Source organism: Capricornis sumatraensis, chromosome 8 (assembly GCF_032405125.1).
Source record: "Capricornis sumatraensis isolate serow.1 chromosome 8, serow.2, whole genome shotgun sequence".
NCBI lineage: Eukaryota > Metazoa > Chordata > Mammalia > Artiodactyla > Bovidae > Capricornis > Capricornis sumatraensis.
In genome coordinates, this window is record NC_091076.1 from 49,385,929 (window position 1) to 49,413,875 (window position 27,947).

The following is a 27,947-nucleotide window of genomic DNA, read 5'->3' on the forward strand; positions in this document are numbered from 1 at the left end:
TGCCCTCCTCCTCGTTGACCTCCACGCCACTGGGACTGATGTGGTCCAATCCAGAGTCCAGCTCCAGGCAGTCAGCTTCATCAACATGCAGCTACCCCAGCAGCAACGTGTGGCTATGGCAGAACAAAAGGCTCGGGCAGTACTGGCCATGTGTGTTCCTTTCGTTGGAAAAGCACATCTTCCTCTTGAGGTAGGAATGTCACTGGCTCTGGCCTTGGCTAACACTCTACTTCCTGCAGCTCAATCTCCTCTGTTGTGCTTTCTGCAAAGCAAAAGACACACTGACTGTGAGTTGCCACTCAGCTGGGGGTGCTTTCTTGGTAAGAAGAAGGTAACATGGGCATCAATTATCACAAGGCCCAGAGAATTACCTTTGAGTTTGTGTCTTCTCTTCCTTTGGAATTTATAGGCACACTTATTACAAACCCACATTAGGCTGATCAGCAGTGCAGCCACAGCAACAAGAAAAGCAAGGAAGACAGCGACAAAGTGGAGGTCTTCATAGAGGATCTCTACAGGTGGGGGGCAGATAACATCTCTTAATATCAAGTTGGCCTCCCACACACTCCAATTTTCTAGAGGCACCAGGGCCCCCGGGAGCATCTCACCTGAGACGTGCAACACGATGGTGCCAAACCGGCTGCTCCCCAGGCGCTCGGTCACCGTGATGATGTAGGAGCCGGAGTCCCGCACACCCACGCTGAAGAGCTGGATGGAACCATTGTCGAAGGTGCACACCCTGTCCTTGTGGCTCTGGGAGATGTTGGCTTGAGTCCCCGGTTTCCACTCCACAATCTTCTGCACTCCCCAGCTGGACGTGTACTTCCATTCGATGGTGGGGATCCCATGGCAGGAGTAGTCAACCGAGAGCAGGATGTCCTCTTCCACCGTGGCGTTGATGGCTGGCTGGGGAATGTACAGTGATACGCCCTGACCTGTGGGATGGAGTGCTAGATGTGGGGCCACTTACATGGGCTAGCAGGGAAGTCAACTTCTATCCTGCATTCGTTTACTTAGCAAGTATTTACTGAGTGCCTATTACATGTCAGGGGCTTCCCAGGTGGCGCTAGTGGTAAAGAACCCGCCTGCCAATGCAGGAGACATAAGAGACATGGGTTCGATCCCTGGATTGGGAAGATGGCCTGGAGGAGAGCATACCAACCCACTCCAATATTCCTGCCTGGAGAGTCCCATGGACAGAGGAGCCTGGTGGGCTACATACAGTCCATAGGGTCAAAAAGAATTGGACACAACTGAAGCAAATTAGCACTCATTACATGTCAGGCTCTCTTCTGGGTTCTGATGCTGACACTACAGAGGTGAATATTATGGACTGAATGTTTATAGTCCCCTTCCCCCCAATTTCTATGTTGAAGCCCTTCCCTGCCCCACCCAGGTGGCTATATTTGGAAGTGGTGTCTCTAAGGAGGAATTAGGGTTAAATGAGGTCATAAGTGTGGGGCCCTGCTCCAGTAGGATTAGTGGTTTGGCTTTTTGGGGTTTTTCTTGCCACGCCACATGATATGTGGAATCTCAGCTCCTCAACTAGGGGTCAAACACACTCCCTATACTGAAAATTGTGGAATCTTAACCACTGGGCCACCAGGAAAGTCCTTAGGGATTAGTGTCTTTATAAGAACAGTCTCTCATATGGAGGAAGGACCATTTGAGGTCACAGTGAGAAGGCAGATGTCTGCAAGCCAGGAAGAGAACTCTCCTTGGAAACCAAACCATGCCAGAACCTTAATCTGGGACTTCACAGCCTCCAAACTGTGTGAAAATAAATGTGTTGCTTAAACTCCCCAGTCTGCCATATTTTGTTATGGCATCCCAAGCTAGAACACTGAACAAAGCACAAGGTTATCACTCACTATTTCCTAGAGCTTCCATTGTATGAGGGAGACATACAAGAGTTAAATAAACACACAAAATCACTTTATAAGTGCTTTAAAGATAATGAAACAGGTAGGTGGTGATGGAGGTGGTACACAGCATTAGACAGGATGGTCAGAGAGAACCTCTCTGTGGAAATGAACTAGAGCCAAGGGACAGAGAGGAAAAGGAGGCAACCATGTGAAGACATGCATTTCAGGCAGAGAAGGCAACTGAAAGACTGAAGTGAGAGTGAACTGGCATGTCTGAGGGGCAGAAGGAAGGCCAGAATGCAGAGCGCAGGGAGCCGGGGGGAGTTCAGAAGGTGAGGCTGCAGGGCTGGGCGGGACTTGGGTCGTGATGTGAGAGTCAGGGTGATGGGAAGCCGTAAGAAGGCTGAGAAAGGTGACATTCTCCACCGAGCTTGAGAAAGCCCACCATGGAGAACGTCTGGGGGTGAGGGAGCCAGTGTGGAGGCAGGAAGAACAGTCAGGCGGCTGCCACAGTGGCTACAAATGGAGACAGCCTTGAAAAGAGTGAGGGGGTCTGACTTAGGATGTGTGTGGGAGCAGAGGACAGAACCTGCTGATTACAGCTGTGGGGTGAGCAAGGCAAAGAGGCATCAAGCAGAGACTTCTACGTGAGTGTGCAGATGAAAAGCTGAGCCACTGGCTAGGATGGTACATGTCATGATACATTTATTAAGTAGGTGCCAGGCACAGGCCCTGTGCTAACTGCTTCACACACCACTGTGTCTTTAAAGCATCACACAACCCCCTGCAATTCTATCCAGGCTGTAACAAACTCCAGCACCAACAGGATTCACTAGCTGGTTTAAGTTCACCCTGCAAGGCTGAGATTCTCACAAAGGTCGCCAACTCCAAAGCTCAAATATTTAACCTCTATGCTCCAGTCAAAGGTCAGTGGTCGCCAGTGGAGGGCACAGAATGTGACAAACCTGTGCCAGCCCCCTCTCCCTGCCAACCACACACACACAGAACGGCCAGGGCTGGTTGGAGAGGGGGTAGGGCAGGATTCGGGCTTGGAGCCCATGCCTGGGTTTCCACCTCCACTTCCTGTTTAAGTCCTTTACTTGTTGGGTGCCTGGTCACCTCAGGGCTCCTGCTGTGTGGGTGCAGGTGACCACATCTGTCACTTTTCTCATTGTCCTCTCCTATCCCCACAATATGGGCTTCCCCAGTGGCTCAGGGGTAAAGAATCTGCCTGCAATGCAGGAGACACAGGAGATTCAGGTTCTGTCCCTGGATCAGGAAGATCGCCTGGAATAGGAAATGGCAACCTATTTCAGTATTCTTGCCTAGAGAATCCCATGGTCAGAGGAGCCTGGTGGGCTCATGGGGTCCATGGAGTCACAAAGAGTTGGACACGATTGAAGCAACTTAGTACATGCACATGTATCTGCAGAATATCCTATTACCATTTCTCTCCTAAATTTTTGCTAAGTGGCTGGGGATAATCCAATAGGTTCTACGCTGAAAAACTGGGAGGTAATAATGGCTTTTAAGAATTACAGCTGCCAAGTAACAAAAATATATTTTCTCCCCAACTTCATTTTTAAAAATGTTAAACTCACAGAAAGGTTGAAAGACAAGTATAATTAATATCCATGCACCCTCTACTAAGTTCACCAATTACTAACATTTTACCACATTTGCTTTCTCTCTCTCTGGTAGGAAACAGAGGTTAAGTTTCAGGTCAGCCCTTGGAGGGTAGGAAGTAAAAGTGCTTTCTTCAACTCAGTATTCCCTGTACCCAGCATAACGCCTGACACCCAGCAATTGGCCAATAAATGTTTGTTGAATGAGTAAGTGAACAACTAATAATTATGTGAACAAGGAGGTGAGCCTTGTTGAAATGGTCTCATAGAAATGTTGCTGCTTGGGTGGTTCAGCTTTCCTGGTGGTCAGTGGCAAAAAATCTGTCTGCAATGCAAGAGACACGTATTTAATCCCTGGGTCAGGAAGATCCCCTGGAGAAGGAAATGGTAACCCAACTCCAGTATTCTTGCCTGGAGAATCCCATGGACAGAGAAGCCTGGTGGGCTACAGTCCATGGGGTCACAAAAGACATGACTTAGCAACTAAACAGCAACAACAAACAAGTTTCTACACACACAGAAAAAAAGTGAAGTGTGTTAGTCGCTCGGTCATGTCCAACTCTTGTTGGCCCCATAGACTATAGCCTGCCAGGCTCCTCTCTCCATGAGATTCTCCAGGCAAGAATACTGGAGAGGGTTGCCATTTCCTTCTCCAGGGCATATTCCAGACCCAGGGATTAAACTCAGGTCTCCCGCATTGCAGGCAGATTCTTTACCATCTGAGCCACCAGGGAAGCACTTTAATAGGGACCTCGGGAACCTCCATTTCGAGTCTTTCAGTTACTTTGGCTCAAGAAACAGCAAAACTGAAAAACAAAAATAGTAAGCCCAAGTATTTCAGATGCTGACACAGCTGCAAACTGGCCAACTGGTTAGTTTCTGTATTTTCTTTTGATCAGAGAAACCTTCTCCTAATCTGACAAATGAATCAGGCATTTAATTAGGTTTTAAGAACAAAGAGTTCCTCCTCTTCCTGATACATAGAATCAGGAATGAACTGTCTATGGCAAAGATTAATAGGAAAATTAATAGTTCTAAGCATTTAAAGGCAAACTGTTTGTCAATTGTTTAAAAAGTTGAATTAATGAGTAACCACCCCTGCACCATATGCCAAAATCATTCCAGAACAAGTCCAGAGGAACTGAGTGGCCAGGCCAACATTCAGACCTGGATGTTCTATTCAACGTTCTACTCAAGGAAGCTGATGCAGTAAATCAGATTTCACTTGTAAAATGGATGCCAGGCAGCCATGAACAAGAATGAATTTTGTGTGGGCCAAGGAAGATACCTATGACATGGTATTCAGTTAAAAAGTAAATTTATAGGCCTTCCCTGATGGTTCAGTCGTTAGGAACCCGCCAGCCAAAGCAGGGAACACGGTTTCATCCCTGATCTGAAAGAGTCTGTATGCCTTAAGGCACCTACGCCTGAGTACCACAACTACGGAAGCCCGCGTGCTCTCGAGCCTGGCCCCACACCAAGAGAAGCCACAGCGACGAGAAGCCAGCGTACCACACCTCTAGAAAGCCTGTAGGCATCACTGAAGGCCCAGCACAGCCAAAAAAATGTTCTTTTATATTTGCAAAACAGTATGCTATGATCTTATTTACATATGAGTAAATATGTGCTAATATGTATATATTCTGTATAGAAAAATGTTGGAGTAATATGTGCTCTATTAATAGGGAGTGTGCATTAGAGATTGGATGGCAACAGAAAATTTAAGTTATACATTTATATCATTTTGAATTTTCACACTAATTAAACTGATAATTAAAAAAATGTTTAAGAAATCTTTTAAAGTTCTCCTGATTAGACCAATCTGGTGAGCAAAGTTTAAAAGTTTACCTTGCTCTTCATATTTACTCGAATGCTTTATGGAGAGAAGAACTAAATTCTACCAATTTCCAAGATAGATGCAGATGCTTCCTTTAAGGAAGAGGTCATGAACTGAAGACATCAGCAGGACAGAAGTCACTGGAACCTGAACCAAAGGGCTTCCTGAAAACCTGACTTCCTAGAGCTGCTGACACCCACTGGAGACCAGTCAAAGAGAAAGTACCAGGCAAGTGCCACCAGCTACCGAGCAGCAGGCTGGAAAATAACACTCAGGATGGGTCCTTACTCCTTTTCCTACAAGTAAATTACAGAGGTAGTGATTCACTGCCTTTAAAAATTGATTATTTAAGGATATATTCCCTTAAATATATCCTCCTTGTGAGAAAGCCAAGCCAAATCACAATAAAGGATAATACGGTTTAGTATTTGGGCCACAGTTTCGGGAGACAGGAATTAATGGGGAGATACATATTACCCGTTATGGAGGATATACCTTAATCAGCACAACTCATTTTCACCTCACTTATCTAGAAAGCCACCTATCCAGTCTGTGTGATCATCAGGAGAGACCCAGGAAACAAGCATCATCGTCATGAGCCTCCTTATCAAGACTGTATGCAGCTAAGGGGCCTCCCCAGTGGCTCAGTGGTAAAGAATCCACCTGCCAGTGCAGGACCCATGGGTTTGATCCCTGATCCAGGAAGATCCCACATGCCTTGGAGCAACCAAGTCAGTGGGTCACACAACTATTGAGCCTCTGCTCTGGTGTCTGGAGCCACCGAGCCCATGTGCCTGGAGCCTGCACTCCACAACAGAAGCCACTGCAATGAGAAGCCCGTGCAGCAGTGGAGAGCCAGCACAACTGAAACTAACTAACTGAATACAAATAAATAAAATTACATTAAAAAAAGACTGTATGCAGCTAAACTATTAGTCAGAAAGCCAAGTCTCAGAGTCCTAACTTGGAAGGACTGGAGCAGGGTGCTGGAGTGATGAGTCCCGTCACAGAGGGGTCATTCCAGGTGTGGTGAGGTGTGGTGGAGACACCTGGTGTGGGTGGGTCTACAGCGGCTCACCCTGGGGACCTCATAGCTGTGAGACCTGCAGACAGAGCCTTCACTGCTGAGAGCCTCTCTTCCTCTGCTGTGGAATGAGGACTGGAACACCCCCAGGGGAGGGCTGCAAGGATGAGGCAACCCAGCACGTGCAAGGCCCAGCCGGACTCAGCACGCAGAGCCTGCCCAGGGCCTGCAGCCCCTCATCCCCTCCCCATCAGTGGGTCACTGGCCTTGAGTGACCAAGACTCCTGGTTTGCCCAGGGCTGCAAGTTTTCCCAGGTTCAAGAGCTTCAGGGCTAAAATCAGGATGGTCATGGGCAAAACAGAACAGCCGGTCACCCTATCTGAGATTCACAGAAACACTGAAGAATAAACCAGACAAACAGCAGCTGGTTCCTGAGGCACTCACGGGGCTTGACAGTGGGCACAGAGGCAGCTTTAGGTAGGCAGGACAGAGCCATTCTGCCCTGTGCTCTCTCGGCCGTGCTGAGCTGCGGAGTGTGGGCTCCAGGTGCGATGGTTCAGTACCTGTGGTGCTGGGCTTCTCTAGCTGAAGGCTTGGGCTTAGCCGCCCTGCAGCATGTGGGCTCTCAGTTCATGACCAGGGGTCAAATCCTCATCCCTGGCATTGGGAGGCAGGTTCGCAACCACTGGACCACCAGCTAAGTCCCAAGTCATTCTTCCTCAACCCTCTGTCTTCCAAAGGCATCTCCACAGCTCAGCAATCTCATTGCATCTCCTTTTTAGTGATCAAGCCCAGCCCTGCACTCCCCAGTCCCCCTCCACAGCAGGGCACTGGCTCATGGGTGTTGGCTGGAGGAAAGTATACCATCATCCCCATTTTAAAGAAGCGGAAAGTCACTGAGGCTAAGTAATTTGTGCAATATCACAGTCAGAGCAGAGATGGAAATCCAGGGTACTCTTCAACTGTCCCGGTAATAAGCCAGGATATTTGCAGGAGCTGGGAAGAGGCAAGACATCATTAAAGCTGAGGCTTGAAGACTAAGATTTTGAAAGGGAATAAGGGCAATCCCAGCTGAGAAAACAGCCCACCTAGAGGGGCACGATGGGTGCTTATGTTTGAGGCTTGGTGAATGGGAAGCACAGACGAGCTGTACCACGAGGAATCTGTCACAGGCTGGGATCAACTGCATGTGTTACTGCAGGCAGTGAGGCCCCAGGATGGTGTTCAAGAGGAAGCGTGTGCTCAGTTGCTCATTCATGTCTGACTCTCTGCAGCTCCCTGGACTGTAGCCCACCAGGCTCCTCTGTCCATGGGGTTCTCCAGGCAAGAATACTGGAGCAGGTTGCCACCTCCTCCTCCAGGGGATCTTTCCAACCCAGGAACTGAGTCTGCATCTCTTATGTCTCTTGCACTGGCAGGAAAATTCTTTACCAACTAGTGCCATCTGCAAGACATATCTAAACTGGGCTTCAGAAGGGGCAATCTGGCTGCAGAATCCACGATCTTATCATCTGTGCACCTCACCTGCACTGCCCTGGGCCCACCACATGTTCCTGACCTATGCACCTTCAGGAGAACTCATGGCTGGAGCCCAGTTGGGAGTACCCTGCAATGCTGAGTGTGGACAGACCTGGGCCCGCCACTGACCAGGACTGGGGAGAGAGCAGTGAGGGTGGGGTAGGAAGTGAATACACGCAGGGCAGAGCTGCCTTGGACAGGTCTCTGCTGGGATAACTCATTTCCAGTTCATTTCAGAAATACTAGTGCCCAGCGGAGGGCCCAGCACTTCGTAGTTGCTCACAATATACTCATAGGAAAGAACAAATAAAGGATACATAAACACACATGCCCTGCTGCTTGAACTGCTGCCCATTGGGAACAAGAACAGGAAAGTGTGGGGTTGGACCTGTGCTGAGGAGGCAACAGTTCTGATTGAGGGAGGTCCTGACAAGACTCCTTTCCCAACTAGAGTCAAATAGCTAAGACGAGAAATAGCACAATTTTAAGCTGGAACTAAGATATGCTTGTCCCCTTCATTCTTGAAACAAGCAAGTCTGGAGTTTAAGAAACATAGCTTCATGAGGAGCCAACACAGCAACCCCAAATACTGGCTTTCTGGTTTAGATGCCATGAATGGTGTTAATGATTGACATCCACACATAATTTATAGGGTACCTATCCCTCCTGTTAGCTCAGGTAGTAATTCCTCAGCTTGGTGCCTGATTACTCAGAGACCAAAGCTCAGCTCCTCCCTGAGGGAGCTCCTCCCATCCCCTTGACATTGCTATATAATGGCCTTAGGAAGTCACCCAGATGTCAGCCAAGCCCAAACAAAAGAGATGCAAGCTGAGATCAAGGCTGGCAGGCTGCTTTCCTTCAGGTTTCTGTATTTGTACCCCAACCAGAAATATCACTCCAAAACAGCAAGGACCACCATTTCTAGTTGCAACACTCGTTAAGTATTACCTGTCATATACATTTATCACAGTCCATTGAAACCTAGGCTGGGAAAGCTGATTGACTTGGCTGCTATCAGACTAGGAACAGTGAGAAAGTTTGATAACATGTTGTCAGGAGTGTGTAGAAGTTATACTGAATCATTACTGTGGTGATTATAAGTGGGCGTGACCTGCTTGAAGGGCAATATGGTGAAACCTATAGAAATATTAAATAGCACATACCTTTTGACCCAGAAATTCTATTTCTAGGAAATTATCCTACAAGTAGTAAGGGCACAAAGATGCAAAGATACAAGTGCAGATATTGTCACTGAGGCATAGTACAGTCAAATGCAGTAGCAAAATACTGGTGACAATGTATGTGTTAGCTGGTAAGGAACCAGCAGAGGAAAACTGTTTCTTACTCCATCAAGAATGCTTCTGACACTTACTACCAGAAGTTAGTGCAGATCCCACAGGTTAAGGGCTCAGTCTCACAAGACTGCTCCCCACTTCAGACACCAATCACAAGTCCAAGTTTCTATACTTCTGACCAACTGGGTATAAATTGGAGGTTTCCATGGTTCATCAGGTTTGATAATTTGCTAGAACATCTCACAGAACTCAGGAAAGCACTTTACTTACTATGAGCACTTTATTATAAAGGACACAACTCAGGAACAGCCACACAGAAAAGATACCACAGGGCAAGGTATGTAGGAGGGACGTGGAGTTCTCATATATCCTCTCTGGCCACACCACTCTCCCAGCATCTACATCTGTTCACCAGCACAGAAGCTCTCCTCTTCCAACTTATTCAGTTAGTGTTTTAGGGGGAGGTCCCATGACATGCTTCTCTGGTGGCTCAGATGGTAAAGCATCTGCCTACAATGCAGGAGAACTAGGTTTGATCCCTAGGTTGGGAAGATCCTCTGGAGAAGGAAGTGGCAACCCACTCCAGTATTCTTGCCTGGAAAATCCCATGAATGAAGAGCATGATAAGTTACAGTCCCTGGGGTCACAAAGAGTTAGACATGACTGAGCAACTTTCACTTTGACATGAGCATGATTAAATCATGGCCATTAGTGATTAACTTAATCCCCAGGGTTTTTTCCTTCAGGGGTAGGGGCTAAAAGTTCAGGTTTTCCTTTTTTTTTTTTTTTAAATTATTATTTACGGCTCAGCTGGGTTTTTGTTGCTGTGCGGGCTTTTCTCTAGCTGTGGTGAGCAGGGGGCTACTCTCTAGTTGTGGTAAGCAGGCTTCTCATTGTGGTGGCTTCTCTTGCTGTGGAGCACAGGCTTTAGTAGCTGCAGCACATGGGCTTAGTAGTTGCAGCTTCCAGGCTCTAGAGCACAGGTTCAATAGTGGTGGCACATGGGTTTACTTGCTCTGTAGCATGTGAGATCTTTCTGAATCATGGGTTGAACCCGTGTCTCCTGCATTGGCAGATGGCTTCTTTACCACTGAGCCACCAGGGAAGCCTTGAAAGTTCCAACTTTCTAATCCCTGCCAGTGAGCCCTCATCTTCCAAGAGTCACATCATTAATAAACAAACAAACAAAAAAAGCATTCATGACTCTGGAGAATCCAAGGGTCTTAGAAGCTTATATGTCAGGAACCAGAGAATGGTCCTGGGACTTTCCTGTTGGTCCAGTGGTTAAGATCCTGTACACCCACTGCAGGGGCCATGGGTCTGATCCCTGGTCATGGAAGTAAGATCTTGCATGCCACAAGGTGCAGCCAAAAAAAAAAAAAAGTTTCTACCACTGATATCACCCAGGAAATTACTAGGTTTTCGGGAATCAGGAGCAGAAAACAAATACATATTTCCTATTATGTCACAACTGATTAAGTACATCATTAATATTCATACTTTGGAATATTACACCAGTACTTTAAAAATGAGATAGATCTGTAAGCATTGATATTAGATTATCTCAAAAATAATGAAAAAGCACAGAGCAGAACAGTGTGTACAAACTGTTCTATTTGAGTAAACTAATGATATGTATATGTGCATGTGTGCACACACACAGATATGCACATTTATGCATAACATGCACAAAATATCTCCCAAGGGTATTCTAAATATCAGGTGTCTTTGGTTGTCTTCAGGGAAAGGACTGGGTGTCTGGGATGGGAGAAAACTTTACATTTCACTTTATATCCTTTTGAACAGTTAGAATGTTTTAGTGAGTAAGAGTATTATTTAAATAAAAACAATAAATAAACAAAATGCAAGCCAAGATTGGGTCAGAGTCCCAGATTTTTCACATTTGAAAATGTTGGCAATTCACATTTATATTAATACAATTGACAAAGTACTTCACAAGCACTATCTCAACCTGTGAGGCAGGCAGGGGATTAGGGTAAAGGAGCCATGCTTTTTGCTTCACAGGTATTTGGTTATTTGATCACTAAATATATGCACTCAACACAGGAGCACCTAAATATAAAGCAAATATGAACAGACATAAATGGATAAATTGACAGTAAATATATATACTTACTTACTTATATATACTATATATATATATATATGTATATATATATATACAGTAATAAGTATAGTAGGGTGCTTTAAAACCCTACTACAGCAATAGACAGATCATCCAGACAGAAAAGCAATAAGGAAACACTGGCTTTAAATGACACATTAGACCAGAGGGACTTAATAGATATATAAATAATATTCCACCTCAAGGCAGCAGAATACACATCTTTTCAAGCGCACACAGAACATTCTCCAGGATAGATCATATGCTAGGCCACAAAACAAGTCCCAGGTAATTTAAGAAAAGTGAAATCCTATCAAGTATCTTTTCTGGTACAACGCTATGCCACTGGAAATCAACAACATGTGAAAAACACAGCAAATATCACAAGCACATGAAGGCTAAACAATACACTACTAAACAACCAATGGTTCACTGAAGAAATCAAAGAAATAAAAGAAATACCTGGAAACCAAAAAAGAGAAAAAAAGAAAACATAATGATCCATATTCTATGAGTTGCAGCAAAGGCAATTCTAAGAGGAAAGTTTATAGGGATACAAACTTACCTCAGGAAACAGAAAAAAAAAATCTCAAATCAACAATGAAAATAAAAAAACTCAAATCAACAACCTAACCTTGTACCAAAAGGAATTGGAAAAAGAATAACAACTCTCTCCCAAATTAGAAGGAAAAAAATCATAAAGAACAGAGCAGGAATAGAGACTAAAAAAAAAGGAAAAAAATGAAACTAAGAGCTGGTTCTTTAAACAGACAAACAAAATTGATAAACCATTAGATAGAGTCATCAAGAAAAGAAAGAGAGGGCCCAAATCAATGAAGTCAAAAATGGAAAAGAAATTACAACTGACACTTCAGAAATATAAAGGCTCATATGAGATTACTACTAACAATTATATACCAACAAAATGGATAATCTAGAAGAAATGGACAAATTCTTAGAAACATACAATCAAGATTGAGACAAGAAGAAATAGAAAATATAAACAGAGCAATTAGCAGTAATGATGCTGAATTACTAATTTAAAAAACTCTCAACAAACAGAAGTCCAGAACCAGGTGAATTCTACCAAACATTTAAAGAAGAATTAACATCTAGCCTTCTGAAAATATTCCAAAAAACTGCAAATGAACAAAGTCTTCTGAATTTATTCTACTAGGCAAGCACCATCATCATATCAAAGCCAGACAAAGATACCACAAAAAAAGAAAACAGGCCAATATCAGTGATGAAGAACACAGATGCAAAATTCCTCAAAAAAAAAAAGAAAAAGAAAAAAAAAACCTAGCAAACCAAATCCAGCAATACATTAAAACAATCATACACCACGATCAAGTGTGATTTATCCCAGGGATATAAGAACAGTTCAACATTAGAAAATCAGTATGACAGACCACATTAATAAGTTGAAGAATAAAATATGATCATCTCAATAGATGCAGAAAAAGCTTTTGACAAAATTCAACATTCATTTATTATAAAAATCTCTAGAAAGTGGGCATAGAGGGAACATACCTGACCATAAAAGGGTCATACATACATAAAAAAGGTCATATATGATGAAATCACAAATAAAATCATACTCAATGATGAAAAATTGATAGCATTTCCTCTAAGATAAGGAATAGGACAAGGATGTCCACTCTTGCCACTTTTATTAAATATACTATTGTAAGTCCTAGTGACAGCAATCAGAGAAGAAAAAGAAATAAAAGGAATCAAAATTGGAAAGGATGAAGTAGAACTGTGACTGTTTGCAAAAGATGTGATACTATACATAGAAAATCCTAAAGATGCCATCAAGAAAATTATAGAGCTCATTAATGAATCTGATAAGATTGCACGTACAAAATTGATACACAGAAATCTGTTGCAATTCTATACACTAACAACAACCTATCAGAGAAAAATTAAGGAAACAATCCTATTAAGTATCTTTTAATATATATCATGATGGGAAATACATGGGGAAACAGTAGAGATATGTCAGACTTTATTTTTTTGGGCTCCAAAATCACTGCAGATGGTGATTGCAGCCATGAAATTAAAAGATGCTTACTCCTTGGAAGAAAGGTTATGACCAACCTAGATAGTATATTCAAAAGCAGAGACATTACTTTGCCGACTAAGGTCCGTCTAGTCAAGGCTATGGTTTTTCCTGTGGTCATGTATGGATGTGAGAGTTGGACTGTGAAGAAGGCTGAGCGCTGAAGAATTGATGCGTTTGAACTGTGGTGTTGGAGAAGACTCTTGAGAGTCCCTTGGACTGCAAGGAGATCCAACCAGTCCATTCTGAAGGAGATCAACCCTGGGATTTCTTTGGAAGGAATGATGCTAAAGCTGAAGCTCCAGTACTTTGGCCACCTCATGCGAACAGTTGACTCATTGGAAAACAGTTGACTCTGATGCTGGGAGGGATTGGGGGCAGGAGGAGAAGGGGACGACCCAGGATGAGATGGCTGGATGGCATCACGGACTCGATGGACGTGAGTCTGGGTGAACTCCGGGAGATAGTGATGGACAGGGAGGTCTGGCATGTTGCGATTCATGGGGTCACAAAGAGTCAGACACGACTGAGCGACTGAACTGAACTGAACTGAAGATGGACTGAAAGAGCTAATATTGTTAAAATGTCCATACTATATAAAGCAATCTACATATTCAATGCAATGCCTATCAAAACAATGGCAGTTTTCCCAGAACTATAACAAATAATTTAAAAATTGGTTCAGTTCAGTTCAGTTCAGTCACTCAGTCGTGTCTGATTCTTTGCAACCTCATGGACTGCAGCACACCAGGCTTCCCTGTCCATCACCAACTCCCGGAATTTACTCAAACTCATATCCATCGAGTCGGTGATACCATCCAACCATCTCATCCTCTGTCATCCCTGTCTCCTCCTGCCTTCAATCTTTCCCAGCATCAGGGTCTCTTCAAATGAACCAGTTCTTCACATCAGGTGGCCAAAGTATTGGAGTTTCAGATTCAACATCAGTCCTTCCAGTGAATATTCAGGAGTGATTTCCTTTAGGATAGACTGGTTAGATCTCCCTGCTGTCCAAGGGACTCTCAAGAGTCTTCTCCAACACCACAGCTCAAAATCATCAATTTGTATGAAAACTCAAAAGACCCTGAAGAGCCAAAACAATCTTGAGAAAGAGGACCAAAACTGGAAGTATCATGCACCCTGATTTTAAACTATAGTACAAAGCTACAGTAATCAAAACAAGTGTAGTACTGGCACAGAAATAGACACAAAGATTAACAGAACAGCATCAAGAGCTCAGAAATAAAACCATGCAACTATGGTCAATGAAGAAAAGGCTGTCTCTTAAGAAAATGGTGCTGGAAAAACTGGACAGATACGTGTGAAATTAGAACATTTTCTCACATCATACACAAAAATAAGCTCAAAATGTATTAAAGACCTAAAGATAAGACCTGAAACTATAAAACTCCTGAAAGAAAACATAGGCAGAACACTCTGACATAAATTGTAGCAACATTTTTTAAAATCTAAGGTAAAGTAAACAAAAATAAACAAATAGGATCTAATCAAACTTAAAAACTTTTGCACAGCAAAGAAAACCATTGACAAAGTAAAAGGACAACCTACTGAATGGGAGAAAATATTTGCAAATGATATAACCAATAAGGGGTTAATATTCAAAATGTATAAACGGTTCATACAACTCACTATAAAAAGAAAACCCAATGAATCCAATTAAAAAGTATACAGAAGACTTGAATAGACATTTTTCCAGAGAAGACAGGCAGATGGCTAACAGGCCCATGAAAATCAGATGCTCAACACGGCTAATCAGGGAAATGCAAATCAGAACCAAAATGAGCTACCACCTCACACCTGTCAAATGGCCCTCATCAAAAACTACAAATAAATATTGGTGAGATGTGGAGCAAAGGGGACCCTTGTACAGTGTTGGTGGGAATGTCAATTGGTAGAGCCATTATCTAAAACAGCATGGTGGTTCCTCAAAAAACTAAAAATAGAATCACTATATGAACCAGCAATTCTACTCCTGGGTATGCATCCAAAAAAACAATAACACTAATATGAAAAAATATGTGTACCCCAATGTTCACTGAAGCATTATTTGCAATAGTCAAGATATGCAAGCAACCTAAGTGTCTATCAACGGATGAATGGATAAAGAAGATGTGATATAAATGCACAGTTTATATTGAAAAATACTTAGCCCTGAAAAAGAATGAAAATTTGCCATTTGGGACAACATGGATGAACTTGGAAAGTATTATGTTTAGTGAAATAAGTAAGACAAAGAAAGACAAATACTGTATGTTATCACTTATATATGGACTCTAAAACATTACACCAACTAGCAAATATAACAAAACAGAAATAGACTCACAGATACAGAGAATAAACTAGAGGTTATTGTGGGAAGAAGAAAGTGGGGAGAGGCAAGATGGGGTAGGGGAGTATGAGATACAACTACTATTATGAAATAAATAAGCTACAAGAATATATTATATGGCACTGGGAATACATCCAATATTTTAAACTGTAATTGGAATATAATCTCTAAAAGTTTTGAATCATAATACCTAAAACTAATCAGGTATACCTCAATTTAAAAGATAGTCTGTGATCAGAATGTTTTAGAGCAGAATCTTATTAAACCAGCAGTACATTTATTCATTAAAAAAAAAAAAGAAAGAAAAAGATGAGGCATGATATGTGTCCAAGTTTCTGCCGAGTAGAAGATCAGAGCTGGGACTGGAGCCCAGCCCTCCCTTCACCACTCCACAGCTCTCCAATTTCCCAACATAGCACATCACTCAGTGCTGGTACAGACTTGGGAGGCAGATGTGACAAGAAGCAGGAGTCTAGGCCTGGGCTTTCTGAGACAGGAGCTGCACATCACAGTACCTACTGAGCATTTGAAATTAGCCAGTCTGAAATGAGGTGTGCTCTAAATGTTAAATGCACACCAGATTTGGGAGACTTTGAAGATTCTGTTTAATGTATTAAAATATGTTAAACAAAATGTAAAATAGATCATTAATAATTTTTGTATTGATTATATATTGAAATAATAATTTAGACATTAGGTAAAACAAAATATATTGTTAAAATTAATCATGCCTGTTTCTTTTTTAAGGTAACCACTGGAAAATTTAGAATGACATACGTGGCTTGTGTGTGTGTGGCTCACATTATACTTTTTTTGGATACCACTGGTTTAGACCATCACTCCTCCACCCTCTCCAGAAAATTCCTATACCTTTGAGTTTGGTCCATCCTCGTCAATGTAAGCGCTTTGTTCCCCTCAGACTTTCCTTTTCATTCTTCCAACAGGCAGAAATCTGCCGTGAGGTCCGGCATCAGCCCCCATGCCTCCAGCACCCTCATCTACAAGAACCTCCTCCCTTTCCTTGGCCAAGATTCCTCAAACTCTAGCAGCCTCTCTCTTTTCATCATCTGTGCCTGAAAACCTTCACCCTGGTTCAACTGTTCTTCACTTCCTCTCTGCCCAGATCTGAGGCCTGAGCAGTTAACATGGCGGCACAAAGTCCACAGCAGACAGTCTCCAGAGCAACGGAGCACAGTGTACCCTTGAGATGGTCCTCCAGACTGTCTTACTGTACTTCTCGTGTAAATTCACTCCTTCTTTCTTTATGATTATTCTGAGCAATTTCCCCCAATCTCTCCAGACCTCCAAATTCCTCCTCATTCCCAGCAGATAACCTTGTCCATCTGGAACACTGCAGAGCACCCTTTCCTGCTTGAAACGCCCAGTGGCTCCTGGGCCACTGTATTCACCCGGGTCTCTTCTCAGTTCCATCTCTGACTGCAGAGTGGAAATGCTGCCCTTCTTTCCAGATGCCCAGAAGGCACACCTGTCTGTGGGGGCAGAGGGTGGCAGCGGAGTGCAAGATGCTGGTTGGGGAAGCCCCAGAATCTGAAGACCCCAGTCTTGTTTTGGCTGCGCCATGCCCTATCTGGGTGACTGTGCAAATCTCCTCCCTCTCTGAGTCATCCTTTCCTCATTTGTAACTAAGGATCATCATGGCGTGGCTTCAGTGCTTCAGTCTTTTAAAAAGCCCATACACATGTGAATGAGAGCGCTTGAGCACCAGGAACAATCCCAAGGGCGCAGAGGAGCTCCCTTTGGTGATTTTTCATCCAGACTTAATCCAGTCTTCTCTCATTCAACAAGCATTTGGGAAGGAAGTGAAAGGGTCTAACCCTGATGGAGCACCAACCCAGAGTCACACATGCCACACGCAAGTCCACCATTCGCTACTTGGCTAACCAACTACTCTGCATCCAAACAGCACCACCCAACCTTTTCTCAGAGCCCCCCAGAGAAGGCCCTGCAAATCCACTTCCCCAGCCACAGGAGGCTGGACCAAGGTGAACCACCTGATCTAATCTAGTTATTATCAATCTGTGAATATCAGACCATTTGGGGAAGTTTTTAAAAAGCCTACCTTGGACTTGTGAGTTCAGAATTTTTAGGGGTGAGACCAAAGCCTCTGTGCTTTTTAAAAGTCCCTATGTGATCCCAGCGTGCAGCCAAAACTGAAAACCACTGAACGAATCCACACTAAAGGCTTAGCAGCTGAAGTGCAGACCCAATTGGGCATTAACAATGCCTAAACCAAAAGAATGAAGGGCCATTGTGTGAAAAGGAATGCTTGAGACCCCGTGACAGCCTTTCAGCAAGATTTCTGGGGGAAATGGACTCTTTCTGGCATCAGTCAAATTTGATTGTATCCAGTCCTATTTCTAGACATGCTTGGGGTTAGGAAGGAGGAACAGGTGAGCTAAGCAACTTCCTTTGCCTCCTTCACTCCCTGCAACTCTGTAAAGCAAAGGTTCTCTATGTTTGTGTGCAGGCTAAGTCTCTTCCGACTCTTTGCGACTCTATGTTCTGTAGCCTGCTAGACTCCTCTGCCCATGGGATTCTCCAGGCAAGAGTACTGAAATGGGCTGCCATTTCCTCCTTCAGGGGATCTTCCCGACTCAAGGATCAAACCTGCATCCCCTGAGGCTCCTGCATTGGCAGGAGTATTCTTTACCACTGAACCACCTGGGAAGTCTGAATGAAGTTTAAGGGAGGCAATACATATAAGGAGCTTATCAGAGTTTCTAAGATTTGGTGACCATTCAATAATATTAAAGTGAATATTATTTTCTTTACAGATAATTTCTCTTTTATTAAAGAGAATTCTTTGAAGATGCTTATTGAGGTGGTGAGCTCCCCATAGTCAGGGGTATGTAAGCAGAAGCTAGCATTGTACCAGGGACTGAGGCAGTAAAGCTGAGGCTGGGAGCTGGAGTGTTGAGTGAAGGAGGCTCATTCTTTCAGCTCAAATTGCATAACAGGTTTAGAACTTGAATCAGCATTTGTAATTCTGTGATTCACTTGCAGAAGTGTGGCAAGAATTGGGTGACCTGAATTTCCTCCCTGTGGAATTCCTTCTGGAATCTTTTTAACTTAAGCAAGAGCCATCCTTGCTGGAAAGCTGAACACTTTTTGGGACAGCCACAGGCTACAGTCACATCACTGCTGTGTTTCTACTTGGAGGTTAAGAAAGCCAGGTATGGTGGAGGTGGCTAAGGGCAGGAGGCCTGCCCCTGCCCAGTCTTAGAGAGTGAGGTGCCCCTGGGTTTACCCTCTGCAGAGCTGGGCTGCAGGACTTACGGTGGGCCTGGGAAACTGGGAGGGAGGCGCCTCCTCAGACACTTCTGTGGAAACGTGTGTGCAACAGGAGCATGAAGGCGGAGATGAGGCTCTGACCTCCAACAGTTCTTCTGGGAGGACTTCCCAGGATGCCTGAAGGCACTTGGGAGATGGGTGCAGAGTGAGCAAAAGACAGTTCACACGCATGAGTGACTGGGTACCGCAGTGAGAGTACACAGCTTCTCCTTCAGTGAGACTGAGGGCCAGCCCTTCTCAAGCCCACAGGTCCTTAAACATGACTTCTTCCAGGGAGCTTTATGCAGTCTCTCAGCACCAGGGGCTCCAGCTCCAGGTTCCCAGAGCTCCGTGTTCCTCTCTTAACCCAGTCCGTTGGTTGTAATTTCTCTTTTTTTGGCCGCGTCACACGGCCATCCTTCCCCGTTCAGGGATCGATCCCGCCCCCTGCAGTGGAAGTGCAGTCTCGATCACTGGGCCACCAGGGAAATCCCCCGCTGTAATTCCTCTTGATTAACGGTCCATCCTCCTAGTTCAACTGTCAGCTACGAACCCAGGGGGCTAGTCTACCTTCTTTTCTATGGGATCCCCAAGGCCTGGTACAGTACCTGGCACTGTAGGCTTCCCATAAACACATGATGAAAGAATGAAGGTCTTTAGGCAAGTCCCTCAATCTCTCTGAGCCTTAGTTTCCCCATCTATGAAATGGGGACTAATAGTCCCCATTGGCAGGATTACTATGAAGAGGGCTTCCCAGGTGGCATTAGTGGTAAAGAACCTGCCTGCCAATGCAGAAGACATAAGAGACACAGGTTCAATCCCTGGGTTGGGAAGATCCCCTGGAGGAGGGCATGGCAACCCACTCCAGTATTCTTGCCTGGAGAATCCCCATGGACAGAGGAGACTCTTGGGCTATACAGTCAATGGGGTCGCAAAGAGTAGGACATGACTGAAGTGACTTGGTATGCATGCAAGCATGCATGGAAGGCAGCAGTTAATGTGCTTGGCACAAAGCATGTGATCGACAAACAGTCACAGGTATCGTTGTCTCATTGTCAAAAAACAATTGTAAATCCTTGCGAGGTACTGGCTTTTCTTCTCTTCGTTGGCTGGAGGCTATTGTTAGTAATCTCTCTAAACCCACCTGGCTGTGTCTCCTCTGAAAGACCCAAGAAACCTGGCCTCACCCTCCTTTTCCTGCCCCATCGCCCAAGACTAGTCACCTCTCCCTACTTGCTGTTGCACAGACTGTGGCCCACTCCCCGCTGCGGCCTCTCCTCTGTAACTTGGCTCACATCACCCTCCCCGTTCTCAGGTTTCTGCTCACTGGAAGGGTCCATCTTGAATGTCCCCTCCTCTACCAGGCCCAAACAGCCTGCACGGTGCAGCTCCCAGCGGGCTTTCCATTCAGGCTCAGAGAGGGAGTGCCCATTCCCCCACTGGAAGGAGCAGGCGAGCACACAGTCCGGTCCGGATTGCCGGCACCCAGGCAGGGTACGACGTGATGGACGGTTCACTCAGACTGAGGTGCTCGAGCTGAGCTGACAGTCTAGCTGCATAAAGGAACCAGTTCTTGTTGAAGGACCCTGGCTGCCCATCCCAGAGAACGTGGAGGGCTTGCTTGATGGTGAGAGGAGAGAGAGGGTCTGGTGCCCCGTTTCTGGGCACTGGCTTTCAAAAGGAATGTGCCCCAGCCCCACAGTGAGCCTGGGCTGGGAACCCTGCCACAGGGCCGACAGCACGCCGCGGGGAGCCCCACGGGGTCCCCGGCAGGGTCCGCTGTGGAGGACTCACATCCCCGTCCTGACCCCTGGCGCTGCTGTAAGCCTATCAGAGGAACTACTCTTGGCACCTAAGATCCAAGACTTTCCCAATTCCATTTCTCTAGACAATTTATCAGATTGAATATGAAGAAACTGTCCAAGGCTGAAAAACCTCATTTAACTAAGGCACTGCCACCGGCTACTGGCCTCAAGGGCAAGAAGACGGTGTTGCCATGTCTGTGCTCATTATTCCTCTTGCTCAGAACCTGTTCCTCCCTCCTTATCTGGCTTCCTCCTACTATGACTTCGAGGCTGCTGCTTCAAGAAGCCTTCTTCTAGCTCTCAGCTGAATGTGTCTCTCATACTCCCCGAGCATCTGACCACTGAACGTCCAGGTGGGACCCGACCCTCCCCGCTGGGTCATGTGATCCCAGCTGCAGGGACCGTGCCGGGTGTCCCTGGCCCCTGGCATAGTGCCCCTTCCTCACTAGGTGCTCAGGAACCATTTACTAAACCAAAGCAAACTTCAAAGAGAAACATTCTTGTCTCCTGACCTAAGCCTGGTGGCAGAATGTCCATGGGGTTGTCAGGATTAAACTACCAGTAAGGGAGAAGCGAGACTCTCCTGCACACAGTGGTAGATGTTCTGAGAATGGAAGATGGGAGAGAGGCACACACTTCCTGCCAGGCTGTTTCCTTGAGACAAGAAGGAGCGGGGTAGGTGTCTGTAGGTCTTACCAGCCTTCCAAGAGGTTCTTAGATGCAGCCCCGATTGAGAACCATGAACCCAGCCCACCCTCCTGGCCCTGTGCGCTCAGAGAAGGAAGGTGACCTAATATACAGGGCTTGCCGCCAGCACTGGGACCAGACCTCGGGCCCTGCCCTTTCCAGCAGGGGACTTATGGGATGCTCCAGAGCCGTGGGGTTCCTCTGGGGTACAGATGGTATCAGCCTGAGCTGCCCCCAGGGATGTGCCTCCACAGAGGCAGGCCATTGAGCTTCCTGGACCACAGTGAGCAGCAGGAATATTCTGTGCTCGCTTGATGGTCTGGCGTGTCCCTTTAGGGCTGACTGGTGCCTTCCCAGCCTGGCAAACCAGTTATAGAAGAAAATCATTGCCCAACATCGTACTTGCCAACTGTGCCTCTCTCCTATTCCCATTTCTGCCAGATAGATAAATACTTTCTTAACCCAAGCCTGTGTCCTAGGAAAAACCCAGGTGCAGGCAGATGAGGGTCCTCAGAGCACAGGCTAAGGGGGTGCAGGGTCAGTGGGTCTCAGATGGGGGACCAGTTAAATCCCCAGTAAGTGCTTACTGAGGCAACACCCTTACTGCTTCTGTCACTTAGCATGCCCAGACTGTGTCAGGCACCATGAGGGTCTGTCCTCCTAGCTTCTGAGCACCTGCTGTATGCCTGGAGCTCTCTTCTCCACCCCGTCTTGCTGTATGCACTTGCTCATCCTACAAGACTCAACCTCAGCTTCTCCATCCCACCCTCCACGGAGGAGGATGCTTCCTGCCGACTGTGACCGACAAGCAACACGCGTTCTCTTCAGAAGAACTCAACTTCAGTCCAGGCCACAGAGATTATAGCAAAGCTACTGATTTATAATATGCATCGTGAGTTTAGATACATCAGAGTACTAAAAGGAAAGAAAGCCTGAGAGCAGATGGAAGAAATAAGTGGCCTGAAGCCCCGGGGACGATGGAGAGAGGAAGGTCTCCTGACTGCAGCCCTTTCCCAGCCCAGCGCAGCGTAGCCTCAGGACTCTCTTGAAAACCAGGGATGAAGCCGTTAGGGTGACTTTCTGGTGATGCTGCCCCTCCCTCAATAACTTCAGTGTAAGCCCCAGGCATTTCTGAGCACCACCCCCAGGGGAAGCGTGAGGAGAGGGCACCCGTCAGCCTGGCTCGCCTTCCACACGATGTCACATCAGCAGCGCCACATTCACCCCGTATCAGGGCTCTGCTCTCCCCATGGGAAGGGCTGCCAGGCACAAGATGCCATGTCCCTCAGGATGGGCTAGCTAAGAAGAATGGATAGGACATACGTATAGTATTAATAGTTGAGAGGCATGAGCAAGATCTCAGCTATCAATGTGGACAGAGCTGAAAAAAAGATTGCTATAAAAAGTAAGCTGCTGAGTAACAAGCATAGTATGATTCCATTTTCACTGCATTTTTTAAAAGCATACCCGAGCACCATTCTTGTGGGTGGGTATGTTTATTGATTCATGTTGATGTATGGCAAAACCAATACAATATTGTAAAGTAAAAAATAATAAAAATAAATAAAAAGGGGACGTAAACAAACAAAAAAAGACCACTGTCTATAAATCAGAGAGAGCCCACACCTCATTCGTCGGTTTCGCCTGGGTCAGTGGAGTGCACCTTACGTGCTCAGTAACAATACTCGCGTGCCAACACGGAGGGCCAAGCAGGTGCCAGCGGGGCCATATCCTGCGGTGATGGATCCTGGGGTCTCCCCAGGGATTCTCCCTAGGCTGGCTCTCCCTTCCCGCCCACCCCACGCCACCTCCAGCTAAGCCAGAACCTTGGCTCCACGCAGCTGTGGCCGCCCCGGCCTCCCCACTGGTCCCCAGGCTGAGCCCCGGCCCCAGCTGCCCCTCCGTTCTCCTGGGCTCTGGCCAGGAGAGACTCAGCAGGGCCAGCTCCTCCACCCCGGCTCCACCCTGGGAAAGCAGGGATGTGAAATAGTTGTGTGTATGTTCATGTGTGCATGTGTGTGAGTGGGTGTGGGTGTGTGCTAGGGGAGCAGGCTGCTTTTTAGAAACTGGGGTTGAAATGCAGGTAGCAAGCTAGCTTGGCTCAGGCCACCAACGAAATTGTTCTACTTAACAACAGGGCCTACTATATAGGTTTATATCCTAGGGTAAACCACAGTGGAAAAGAATATTAAAAAAAGAATGTATATATGTGTATAACTGATTATCACTTTGCTGTATGGCAGAAATTAACACAACATTGTAAATCAACTGTACTTCAATTAAAAACAGCCAACCAACAACGAAAAAACCCAAGGAGTTCCTACTCGAGTCTTGGATCGTCCGCGTCCAGATGAGCAGGGCACTGATCCTCAGAGGCCTGATGGCTAACTTCTGGTGCTGAGAGCTGAGACCGGAGATGAACAAGGTCCTGGAAAAGCACTCCACCTGGCCAGGTGCAGGAGACCTGCCAGCTTTCAGGGCTTTTAAGGCCCTGTCTTAGTCAGCTTGAGCTGCTATAACAAAATATCGTGAACCAGGGCCCCAAACAACAGATACTTACTCCTCACAGTTGTGGAGGCTGGAAAGTCCAAGGTCAAGGTGCCAACAGACTCAGTTCTTGCTGAGGGCCCTCTTCCTGGCTTGTAGACGGGCACCTTCCTGCTGAACCATCATATGCAGCGAGCGGGATCAGTGGTCTCTCTCCTTAGAGAGGTACCACCCCCTCACAGAAGTCCTGCCCTCGTGACTTCAACTCTAAACTTAATTGCCCCCTCAAGGCCCCACCTCCACATATCATTATATTGGGAGTTAGGGCTTCAACATAATGGCTTTCTTGGGGGACAGAAACATTTAGTCCATAACATTCTGTCCCTGGTCCCCCAAAATTCATGCAATGAATTCCTGCAAGAATAATAATAAAAAAAAGACAGTAGAGCAGAATGCCCTCTCCAAAGCAGGTGGGCCTCACCCAATCTGCTGAATGCCTGAATAAAGAGTTGAGTAAGAAATAAAAAAAATTAATTCCATCCCAACAGTTCCAAAAGTTAATTCATTTCTCCTTCAACTCTAAAGTCTCATCTATAATAAATCAGACTGGGTAAGACTTGAGGTATGATTCTTCTTGAAAGAAAATTATTCTCCAGCTGAAAACCTGTGAAACCAGCTAAGTTATGTGCTTCCAAAATGCAGTGGAACAAGCATAGGATATACACTCTCATTGCAAAGAAGGAGCGATCAGAAGGAAGAAAGGAGTGACAGGTCCCAGGTGAGTCCAAAACCTAGCAAGGTAAATCCATTAGCCCTTAAGGCTCACCCATAATCCTCTGTGGTGCTAGGCTCTGCCTTCAGGACCCACTGACGCAGGGGTCACCTCACCCCTGCAGCTCCACTGGATATCCCCAGAAACCCCAGGGGGCTCAGCAAAGCCTCCGCTTTGCCTGTTGAAACCAATACCCCGCCCCGCTCCCCTCACATTTGAAACCAAGGAGATAACTCTGATGCTGGCTGAATTGCCTTCATTCTTTTCTTATCCTGAAAAACAGCATACACAGCTAGACAGTGATACACCCATCAAGTCCGATGGCCTCCCCTCACTTCCCTCTGTCTTCACCCCTGCAGTTACACTGGAGTTGTTCCTTCTTGGGGGCTGATTAGGCCCATGGTTCACACCCAGGCTAATCTTATCAAACAGTGGTTGGTCACAGTCTCTGTGCTCTCTTCTGAACATGCTCTTTTTTTAATAATATAGACAGGTTGACAGTTTTCCACATCTTTAAGTTTCTGTTCCTTTTTGCTTAAGAATTCCTTCTTCAAGTCATTTTCTCTTCTTGCATTTTACTCTAAGCAGACAGGAGGAACCAAGCTGATCCTTCAACACTTCGCTTAAGAATCTCCTCAGTTAATTATCTAATTTCATCATTTCCAAGCTCCACCTTCAACGGGAACTCTGGAACATGAACACAGCTCAGCCAAGTTCTTTGCCACTTTCTAACAAAGATCACCTTTTCCTTATTGTTCAACAATTTGTTCCTCATCTCCATCCGAAACCTCACCAGAACGGCCCTCAGAGTCTGTATTTCCAGCATGGACTTCAAAACTTGTCCAGCTTCTACCCATTACTCAGTTCCAAAGGTGCTTCTACATTTTGGGGGTATTTACGACATCAGCACTTTTTACTTCTGTCTTAGTCAGCTTAGACTGCTGTAACAAAATACTATTGACTGGGCAGCTTAAGGAGCATAGCTCTGGAGGCTGAGACAGCCAAGATCAAGGTCCTGGCAGATTTGGAGGACTCTTCTTCCCTGCAGACAGCTGCTGTCTCGCTGCGTCCTCCCGAGGCAGCAAGACAGGAGGGGCTCTCCGGTGTCTCTTCCTCCCTGTCAGGGGATCGTAACATCATGACCTCCTCTAAACCTAATGCCTCCCAAAGGCTCCACATCCAGATACCATCACTTTGTGGGTTAGGGTTTCAACATGGGAATTTTGTGGACACAAGCATTTGGTCCATAACAGTCTCATTCACAGAGAAAAGGCTTCACATGCAGGGTGTGTGTGTGTGTGTGTGTGTGTGTGTGTGTGTGTGTGTGTATGTGTGTGTGTGAGCTTGTGGCACGTGCTTTCATGCAGGCTTCAGTGTCAGTGATGCGTATCTGGCTTTCTGGGTGGAGGCTTTGGGCAGAGGCTGCAGAAGAAGAGAGTGGAGGGAGCTGGTGAGAGGGTGGAGCCCCTCTCCCCACATCATGGGGGCTAGCCTGGAAACGTAGCCCCCATCAGGCAGGGACACAGGGCAGAGGCTGGCTGGCACTGGGCAAGTGCTAGGGACCTGCCTTCCTGCAGTTTACAGCTCTGCAGAAGTCGCTCCTCAATGGAGAACAGCAAAACGGTCACCTTTCCTCCTGGTTTTGCGTGTATTTCCTCTTCATCTAGGATGCCCTGTGTCCCATTGTCCCATTCCTGGGCGGCTCTGTCTACCTGTCACTGGGTAGGCACAGCTCCCTTTGGGAATCTTGGTCTAATTCCCCACCTCTGGGTTCTGAGCCTCTAGAGCTTCCAGAACTTTGGCACTCCCTCCTCTCAGGACTGGCCACTCCCAGCCAGCACTCTTGTTTGCTTGTCTGACGGCAACACTGTGAACCACAGAATCTCCAGTACCACTGCTGCCTGCTTCCTGGAAGCAGAGGGGGCCGTGAATGAGTGAGTGAATAAACGAAATCCGCACTGTTGTGAACGGCTGACCCCTGAACGTCAGGGACAGCTGTACAGATGTTACGTGAGAATGTCTGGTTGGAAACACGTTGGAGGGGTGCAAAATGATAGGAAAGGTCACTGCGACGCCAGACGCACCCACTCATCTCATGGACTAACCTACTTCCTGCTCCACAGACAGCCAGAGGCGCACGGTCTCTACCAGTCTTTGTGGGTTCCTGAGATTCGCAGCCTTCGAAGCTGGGCTGTAGCTGGAGAGGTGTAAAGGTCAACCGTGCCACATTAACCCGGGTTTAAATACTAACTCTATGACTGCCTGGTGGCGACAGCTGTGCCTCAGTTTCCTCACTTGTGAAATAGGCATGAGAGCGGCACTTTTTGATTCCCTTTGCTGTATAGCAGAAACTAACACAACACTGTAACGCAACTACACTCCAATGAAAATTAAGGGAAAATCAGAAGAGTGGCACTTTGTACATAGAGTTGCTCTGAGGATTCAATGATAGACGTGCCGTCAAGCGCTGGGGACAGTAAGCGCAAAGGCGCTTAGTAAGCAGCGGCTCTTCTAGAGGTCCTCCCCCGCCCGCGGCCCTGCGCTGGTCATTCTGGAAACCTCGGATGACTAATCTGTAAAATGGGAGTGATCAAAAGGGGAATGACTAAATGAGAAGGTGCAGCTACCCTCTGATCTGTGGTCTGGGTCACTGGGATCCAGCCATCTGAACCCTGCGCCCGGGGCAGACCGGTGAGGGCCATCCCCAGCCCAAGGAGTTCAGACCCCGACCCCGGCCCCGACCCCCTTTCCTCTTTGAGAGGGTCTGCTGGGAGTTCCTCTAAGAGGTGGGGGGCCTAAAGCACCAGGGATCAGCGCTGGGGACACGAGAAGGCGCGGAGGGAGAGGGGGTCCCCACATCAGGGGCGGGGCGCGCGTGCGCCGGGATCAAGGATGCCAGGGCCGCAGCCGGGTTATTCCAAGAAAAAGGAATACAGAACGCAGAGGCGGAGGGGCCACTGGCAGCCGGCTCTCCCCCGGCGGCTTCCGGCTCCGATCGCACTCGGGGCCGCTCCCCGCTCCAGGCCGCGCCCCGCCCCGCTGGCCGGTGGCCGCGACCCCTACCCAGGATGGTCCGCCCCCCGCCCGGCCCTGCCCGGCCCGCGCTTACTCTGCAGACAGCGGGCGGCGGCCACGCAGAGGGCGAGGACTCCCAGCGAGAGGCCGCGGCTCCGCGTCCTTCCGCCCGGCGGCGGCCTCAT

General features: G+C 46.6%; 1 protein-coding gene across 1 annotated transcript; it reads right to left on the reverse strand.

Moving 5' to 3' along the window:
• Positions 1–53: 53 nt before the first annotated feature.
• VSTM5 (V-set and transmembrane domain containing 5) lies at positions 54–27,947 on the reverse strand. Its single transcript, XM_068979129.1, has 4 exons — positions 27,857–27,947; positions 609–935; positions 372–512; positions 54–262 (listed from the first exon to the last, which is right to left on the reverse strand). Exons 1-4 carry the CDS (start codon positions 27,945–27,947, stop codon positions 219–221), a joined length of 603 nt encoding a protein of 200 aa, XP_068835230.1. The 3' UTR covers positions 54–218.

Bases quoted from the DNA above. Each gene is read 5' to 3' on its own strand.
- VSTM5 (XM_068979129.1), bottom strand. From the start codon at position 27,947: ATGAGGCCGCCGCCGGGCGGAAGGACGCGGAGCCGCGGCCTCTCGCTG. The intron at 936-27,856 runs GTAAGCGCGGGC...TCCATCCCACAG, and splicing joins CGCCGCCCGCTGTCTGCAGA to GTCAGGGCGTATCACTGTAC. The intron at 513-608 runs GTGAGATGCTCC...CCCCACCTGTAG, and splicing joins CATCGTGTTGCACGTCTCAG to AGATCCTCTATGAAGACCTC.